Genomic DNA, 8805 nt, shown 5'->3' with positions numbered 1-8805 from the left:
ACAGAACAGATGGAATATCTGCTGAAATATGTAGCTTTGCACATCAATCAAGTCTATACCATCCCAGCTGGTGTAAACCCCGCTCATATTGGACCACAAGCCTGTCTATTAATGGCTGAAACACTGAAATAGGACAGTTACTGCACTTGCATTTGGACTTTGAATGAACTATAGTCTTAAATGCTTTTTTACCCCTGCATGTCTTGCTATATTTGAATGCTTCTTACATAAGAATAGAACTGCAAACTAGCACAATTTAAACTACTTTGGCATATGTCCTCGTTAAGCAGTTTATTAGCCTAATTCCCTGTTATCTGCTAACTACTCGTTTCCAGGTGTTACAGTTTGCTGTTCTATAAAGTAGGACACACACAGACACTGTATGTGTGTGTGTAGATATAAAATATAGATAAATAAAATTTTGGTTTTTTTATAAAGACCTGTAATCACATTTCCTAAGAGGTCTCTACAAGAAAAGAGTAGAAGTTCCTAGAAGGATTTTTTCCATAGATTTTTCTCACCATAAGAATTCACCACTGGCTCCTTCACAATAACCTAGATGTAGTGACTTACATCACTGAGGGAAAAAGACATAGAACATAGAATGGTTTTTGTTTTCCCTGTACTTCAGTCATTTAGGTTTTTGTCTGTACGTGGCAGGAGAACAATACAGGAGTGACTAAAGAACTTTCTAATTCTGGAAAAAAATCAAAATAAAACCCCAAATATTTAATGGTAAGGAAAAAGCCCTTCCCAGGACACTTCATTTCAACTCTTGTGTTTGTCAGTACTATTAATGTTCCTGTTCTGCAAATGCATGGGTCAGGCTTTTCAGCTGATGAATTACCTTTTGCAGGCACACCCCTTCCAGACAAATTCTTGGGATTGTTACCTCTCTGAGTTTAGCACTAAGTCCTTTCAGTGTACTTGCAGCACTTAATCCATTGTCATTATGGAAAGAAACAAGGAAGAGCTAAAACTGAGTACTGTGGGAATGGTTTGCTTCTCCTTACTGCTGCAGAACCAAAGGGGTTTATTGCATTTAAAATCTCCCATCTCTGAGATTTGAGGAAGTTCATAATGAAAACACCTTAAATTCTCCAAGAAGGCTTCATTTCCAATTAAACCCTAGCATCTAACTTTCCTTCAAGGGAATAAAAAGTTTCAAAATTATTACTTTTGTCAAATTCAGGCTCAGCAAATACTTTGAGAACTCTGGAACAGCCCAAGGTTACTTTGTGCCTATAGCCATAGCTGTTCTTTTGTCAGCAGTCAGCTTCTGCGCCCCTTCATCTGTGCCCCCCCCTCCTGTGCCTCTCAGCTAGAAGTATAAATAAGAATTTTTCCTAATTGAGTCACAACTGACCTTGAAATTATTTTGCTTAAGGTTCTGCCTTCTCAAGAATAAGAGTTGGCTGCACTTGACAATCTCTGTGCAAATGCTTTAATTCTGTATTATTTCCAGCTCTTTACAAAGCAGCACAGACTACTACCCTGTCTGGAAGAAACATGACTGGTTTTGCAGCAAATTGTTCACTTTCTGTCACATGACTGGTTTTGCAGAAAATTGTTCCGTTTAAATCCCACACATGCGACCAGGACCTAAGACACTCACCAGATTTCCTCCACTTACCTCTCATGGTTTCCTTATTTATTGACAAATCAGATTCTTTTCTTTTTTCCAGACCGGTAAGGATCAGTGATCCTAAAGGAAACATTAAAATAAGAAGTCATTAAGGCAGCAATAGTCTCAATCTAAGTCATCTGGAGAAAATTAACGTGATATTCACAACATTACCCCCAAAAATTAAGCCCCAAAGCAGCACTTCATTATTTTATTAAGACCAAAAGTTCAATCTGGCAAATTTCCCACACAACTTCGACCACACTGGCTGTAGTAGTTGAGAGACATCATCCTGCTCCTAATGCAAATGGTTTTGCTGGCAGCAAGAAGTCAAATGTATAGATTTCTTGTCAGAAATACAAGGAGTAATAAAACATGCCAACTAAAGTATGAGTGATAGAGAAAGAACAGGAGAAGATTAAGGATTTTCACAAAACTGCATCTGATTTCCTCTCAAAAACTAAAGCAATGCTCTCATCAAATGAAAGCCAAGTGGCTGCTTTCTCTTTCCTGTACAGGAGCTGACCTTATTGACTGAACTTCATTTTGTACTGTGCTGATGAACAGACAGAAAAATTTTGCTGAAGTTAACTAAAACCTTTTCTGGTAATTAGGAACAAAACAGCAGCATGCCGTTCTCCAGTAAATCTGACAACACACACGCAAATATTCACACCGTAATTACTAAAGAAGTCACACAAGCCTGCAAGGCCAGGATTGGGTTTGATCTCTCACCTCCAGAACAACATTTATCTTTAGATGCAAGAATTCTCTAAAGCACTGAGCTGAAATCGCGCTCTAGTGATGTGCACGGAGCATATATTAGCACAAAAAGAGTGAAAACATTCTAAGGGGCTACAACTCAGTCTCTCTCAGTAGCTGGCTAGGTGACAGACAGATCTTTAAATAATGCTATAAAATTCTCATCAGCAATTTCTACAACCCTTTCTGATCATCTCCATCTCTGTATTTGTACAGAGGAGGCTTTGATGCTTTATAAAGTCTATCACTGGGAATATCACCATGGCCCAGGACTTCCACAGCCAAGCAGAAACAAGGGTAAGGCTAATATAAAGGCTTTGAAAGCAAGATATGCATCCACAGACATCACCATGTTCACCCTAAACATATCAACAGACCAGCAGTAATAGCTTGCTTACTTTTAAATAAATAAAATTTGATTATTCTTTAAAAGAATCGAAGTTACATCCAGCAATTGCTTATTCTGAAGGTCTCCCTGCACCATTTTTTAATTAAATATTGCACCTGATTGGTCTTCAGATGAAGAAGAAAGGCTACATTTACTGTTCTTGCAGCTTAGACAAAACTTCTGATCAACAGTTTATTACCCCCTTTCTTTTCTTCTGTTTCCCAGCGATGAGTTTCTACTCCACCTTGGAGTAGGAACTAATCTTTATATACATATATATATATATATGACTTTACACCTTTACTTCTACATGTCATTCCACTTCTCCTGTCTTCAAGGTATTTCTGTAAAGCATCACTGTTCTATACTGCATTAATTATGACTTTCAAAATCCTCAAGGGAGTTACAAGGTCCAGACAGAAAGTAAACCTAAGGAGTAAAATTCCTATATTCTTCTAGGTATTGAAATTCACAGATCCAGTGTAAAGTCAGGAGGCCTTTTTTACACTTAATGTTTTTCTTCGAGGCAGTTCCTCATTCTGCCTCTACCTCCCACAAGCAACCATCACCTATTTTACTGTCTGTATCACAAGGCTTCTAAATCTCCTGCTTTTCTCTTGCTAATACGCCACTCTGATCTTAACTTTGATTAACATAATTAACTGCTTAAGTAATTTTTCTTAGAGCAAAATTGCTTTTAAATGGTGCTAATACATTGCTGATTTTTGGATGTGAAAGAGGTTTGTGGGCTTGAAAGCCTGTCTTTTTGCTGACAGCTGTGCTAACTGCTTTGATGTAAAATGGCACCTCAACTTTTCTTGCGTCTTGGTCATATTATCAAAAGATGTCATTTGTACACTGTCCTCCTGTTTTACGAAAAGTCATTCCTTGGATGAAAAGGGCCCTGAAGCCAGTGAAGTCAACTGTGACACAGAAGAAAGCAAGGGGCAAAATTATTATTCATTTCATTCTCTGCAGTTGTTCTATTGCCTGCTGATGCTCTTGGTATATAGCTACACTGTACTATGGGTTTGCTCTCAAAGCAACCTAAATATGCTATCTTAACTTCCTGCTCTATGACATTTTTGGAGATGAGGCTTATTATTCTACCCAGAACATTTCCCGGATTCAGATTTCAAATATCAGATTCAAATAAGGGCAGCAGTCCCAGGTGGGTGAGAAAAAACCATACAGGAATAGGAGTGTAGATGAGAGAATTGTATGTAGTTGGCTTTGCTTCAGTAACCATCATGTTGTAAAACTACATTTTTTAGAAATCCCTTTAGCAATTCATTTGTTTCAGAATAGGTACTGTTTCATTGTTGTTTTCATCTCTAGTTTATATCAGGTTTGGGGCATCAGTTTACTTCAGATACCTTTGCTGAAGTAGCTGTCTCAGAAAGCCCATTAATTTTTCATTTTTAATTATATTGGTAATTCTCTACAACAAATACCTGTTGGCAGTGATCTTTGAAAGATTTATTGGAATCTTCTCCTCATAAGTTATTTAACATCTGAAATAACATAATGCTTCAGTGGTTTTTTTAAGATCCTACATTTTTCCTATTTTTAACACTGGATGACTAATCATACTTTTAAGTAAGGTTTTGATACATTTGAGTCTTCCTTGGTACAGCAAATTGAAATAGAACATAATGTGAGGATCTTTCCTTCCCTCCATTTCTGTGTTTCAGGTTCAACATTGGTTTTATACAGCTTTCATTCATATGGTTTTTTATTACTTTCAGAACTCTTAAATAGATGTTCAGAAGTACTCTTTAAAGACAAATTTAAGGACGAAGGTATCCTTCGAGAAGTGTAAAAAGTCATTTAGCAAGTAACTGAATTCTGCATGGCATTTTCATCTAATCTATCAAAACAGGTGAATCATTCTGAAGCCTTCTGAAGACACACACAGACTTATCACAGATGCTGGACTCAGACATTTCCCTATGATACATTAAGTTGTAGAGAGATAATTCAATATTCAACAACCTTCAGACTCACATTCCCATTCATCAAGAAGTGTTAATGTAAGAATAACAGCTTCATAATAAGATTATGAAATCATAGAATTATTTAAATTGGAAAAGACCCTTAAGATCATCCTGTCCAACTGCTAACCCAGCACTGCCCAGTCCATCACTAAACCATGTCCCCAAGCGCCACATCTGCACACCTTTTAAATACCTCCAGGGATGGTGATTGCACCATTTCCCTGGGCAGCCTCTTCAAAAGATTTACTACCCTTTCAGCGAATAACTTTTTCCTAATATCCAATCTAAACCTTTCCTGGTGCAACTTGAGGCCATTTCCTGTTGTCCTATCCATGGTTACTTGAGAGGAGGGACTGACCTTCACTTGGCTAAAACCGAGAGGTCTCCTCTGAGCCTCCTTTTCTCCAGGCTAAACACCCCCAGCTCTTTCAGCTGCTCCTCACAGGACTTGTGCTCCCTCAGACCCTTCCCAGCTCCATGGCCCTTCTCTGGACACGCTCCAGCACCTCAATGTCTTTCTTGTAGTGAGGGGCCCAGAACTGGACACAGGATTTGGGGTGTGGACTCACCAGGGCTGAGTACAGAGGGATGATCCCTGCCCTGGTCCTGCTGGCCACACTATTGCTGATCCAGGCCAGGTGCCATTGGCCTTCTTGGCCACCTGGGCACAGCTGGGTCGCTAAGGACTGAGGATCTTTCTTATTGCACCTATGCTGATATATTTCTCTGCTACTTGATGAAGTTGGTTAAGCTTTTGGTTTCCCATTTTATGCGTTTATGAAGTAGGGCACAGAATCTCACAGGGACGCTGAGAGATTTTATTGTATGAATATTTTAAAAACATTTTAACATTCTTGGGTTGAAAAAAAAATCATTGCAAATAATAATTTAATTGCTTAAATACACAAATTTGGTATCCTTCATGCTATAACCAAACATTTTCTTTGAATTATTCAAATAATATTTTCCAGATAATAAACTCCAAGTTTATGGTGGTTTTTTTTCTTTCTTTAGCAACATTATGTATTATTATTTTCAAGGTGGAATCAATGAGCTAAATGTAAAGCTCAGATACATAATTTTTTTCTAAAACCACCCACTGGAAACTCTGATTCTGAACTGAATCTCACCTCTCAATCCTATTAAATGTTCTAAGTGTCTTGAATGTCACTGATTACAAACAGGAAGGTAAAGAGTTCAAGTAACAGAAGAAGAAAAGACATTCCATGGTAAAGTTTTTTTGGTTTCCTTTTAGGAATTTCTCACAGGGCTTGCTTGTTTTAAAACAACCAAACAAGCAACCAACTGAGCAACAAAACCACACAGGAGCTCTTCTAGATGCAGTGAGAGATTTGAACCAAGAATTCATTATGCCTACCACAATAAAAGAGAAAGAAAAAAAGCAAAGCAAAGTCAGGTGAGTGAACTGATTAATTAGGTGGACATGAAAACTGGAAGCTCTTTTCTTTTCAAACAGGAAATGTATATTTATAGAATAAGAATATCACAAGAATGAATAATAATCACATTTTAATGGTGTCTGGAGATTTAGGTTAATAAGCAAGGTATAATTTATACCTGTAACCTTGCTTGCTGTTAAGTGAACTGCTAATTTGTCAACCCTATTTTGGAAGAAGACAATGGGAATGCATAGCTCAGTTCCCTACAGGACTGCATATTAATCACATTAATTTTCTAAAGTGTAACAACAAATGTCCTTCAGCTGCATATGGGGTTGTTTTGGCATTATAGTCCTCATCTTGGAACGTCTTTCAAAACATCTGTTTGACAACAGATAACTCTGTAGGGGAAACAAGGTGGCAAGGAAAAGGCAAAGCATAAACACCAATGGATGCACTGTGAACCCTTCTCAACAGGGGCTTACGGAGCTTATTAAAAATACACACAACATCTGAGGAGAAGCAAAAAAAAAAAGAGAGCACAAGTTGAAGGACTATGTTTGAGGTTCCTTAGCAGTTACACATGCAGATCTAATCCCAGCCTCTCTGTAAATAGCCTCTTAGTACAGAAGTAGTTTTACAGACCAGAAGTCAGTTTCATGTTTATATGCTCTACAAAACACAGTTGCTCTACAGGCTTCAAAAAATCTCTGTAGCAGGAATTCCCTTTGAGGAGGAGAGAGAATTCCCTTTTAGCTTTACTTTACCAGAAGTTGTATAAAATTCCTTTCCCTCCATCCCTTCTCTAGCTAGAAAGTTCAGAAGTCAGAGCAAGCCCTGCACATGACCTATGCTACCACCCAGCCACAAAACTTCAAACTGGCAAAATGATAACCCTGGCACTGGATTCTCCAACCTATATTCAGTCACAGACACAGCCAATACATTAAATTCATATATATATTTACATACTAGTCTGCATGAGCCCTCTACACACAGCTGAGCACTGTACTGTGGCAATATTTAACAGCTCGGAGAGACAAAAGGTGTGTATGAGGCAGGGGGATTAAATTTCCCATGGCTTTTGTGACCTGCTTCTGAGTAAACTCAAAAAGGTTAGTCCAAATAACCTTCAGCTGAGGTTTGAACTAAGAAATGTGACTTGTTCTGCATAGGCCAGACACACCCATGCAGAGTGGTACCATTTGGAAAAAATACAGCTTTGCAGCTGAGACCCATCCACTTTGGAGCAAAGTTACACACGTGAGTTTGAATTTCATCTGTGTAACTTTGCCTGTAATCAGAACTAGAAACTACATATCAAAGACAGTCTAAAAAGTTTATCCATGCGGTTTTGTTGCTTTTAGGTCCTGGTTTCTAGGCAAGACCTGCGTGTCTAATCTTAGCAAGTGTATTTGCCCTGACTGTAACAAAATTCCCTCTCATTCAGTTCCCTTTGTTGATTTTACCACCAGAGGAGATAATACAGCTCCATAGTTTATCACTTCTTTTTGCCTGTGGAGGTTTTCAGGCATCACAGAAGTTGGCACTTCAATAAAGAGTGAGTTTCACTGACGTTTTCCATGTATCATCTTTAGAATACTGTAGCTAGATGTTTAATCTACTTTGTAAGACACCCAGTAATAATGGTGAGAAAGTGCTCAATTTTATTGGCATTTCAAAACATGAAAAGAGAAAAATAATAAATCCATCAAAAGTGTGGCAAAGGATATTGGACAGAAGAGCACAGAGTGGTCATCTGTAACAACGTAACACAACTGGCACTTCCCAATGCAAGAGACCTAAAAAAAGGGAAAACATGTACATAATTGTAAAAGCTTGTACATTTTTTTACATTCTCATCACACCAAGAAAAGAAAATTCGTCCTGTAATGGTTGAAAGTAAGTTGGCAGAAAGTTGAAATTGCATCCATTTCAGTGCATTTTTTGGCCATTTCTATGAAAAGTGAATTTGATTTGAGCAACCTCAGGAGCACTGAGAAGATCCCTGGGGAAGCCATGGAACGTGAGCTGCAGCATATTTAGGAGGTTTAGGCTGTGTGAATGGGGTTATTTGAGTCCCCAGAGAGAGATGGTGGCAAATACAAAAGGAAAATCATAGAATCACAGAATGATTTGGATTGGAAGGGACCTCAAAGACAATCTAGTTCCAACCCCCCTGCCTTTCACCGGAGCAGGTTGCTCAAAGCCCCGTTCAACCTGGCCTAGAATACTTCCAGGGATGGGGCACCAGCAGCTTCTCTGGGCAACCTGTGCCACACCACCCTCACAGGGAAGAATTTCGTCCCAGTATCCAATCTACGCCTACTCTCAGTTTGAATCCATCACCCCATGTCCTATCACTACGTGCCCTTTAAAGCAGTTATTCCAACAAACGACAGGGATGCTTACTCTTCTACCCCACGGGATGTATTTTAGGCTGAGGGCCGTACATTTTTAGCGTTTTAACGCTGTGACTGAGCCCACGTAACGCCCGGAGAGGGCTGGCAGGCAGCCTGAAGGACGCAGGGCCCTTGGACGGCCGCAAGAAGGGCAGCGCTACCCCTACGGGAAAACTGCTCCTCCAAACTGCCTTTTCCTAGAAGAACCCCTTTCCCTTCCCGCTCCCCGCCC

General features: G+C 39.1%; 1 protein-coding gene across 1 annotated transcript in view; it reads left to right on the top strand.

Annotated features, from left to right (window-relative positions):
- Positions 1–2647: 2647 nt before the first annotated feature.
- DCLK2 (doublecortin like kinase 2) overlaps positions 2648–8805 on the top strand; it is a 91626-nt gene continuing 85468 nt past the window's right edge. The window contains exons 1-2 of the mRNA XM_008641340.2: positions 2648–2683; positions 6040–6188. Coding sequence (XP_008639562.1) covers positions 2648–2683; positions 6040–6188 — 185 coding nt within the window. The remainder of the gene's footprint in view (positions 2684–6039; positions 6189–8805) is intronic.

Source organism: Corvus brachyrhynchos, unplaced genomic scaffold, assembly GCF_000691975.1.
Source record: "Corvus brachyrhynchos isolate BGI_N302 unplaced genomic scaffold, ASM69197v1 scaffold229, whole genome shotgun sequence".
NCBI lineage: Eukaryota > Metazoa > Chordata > Aves > Passeriformes > Corvidae > Corvus > Corvus brachyrhynchos.
This window is presented reverse-complemented; position numbering and strand designations above follow the sequence as displayed.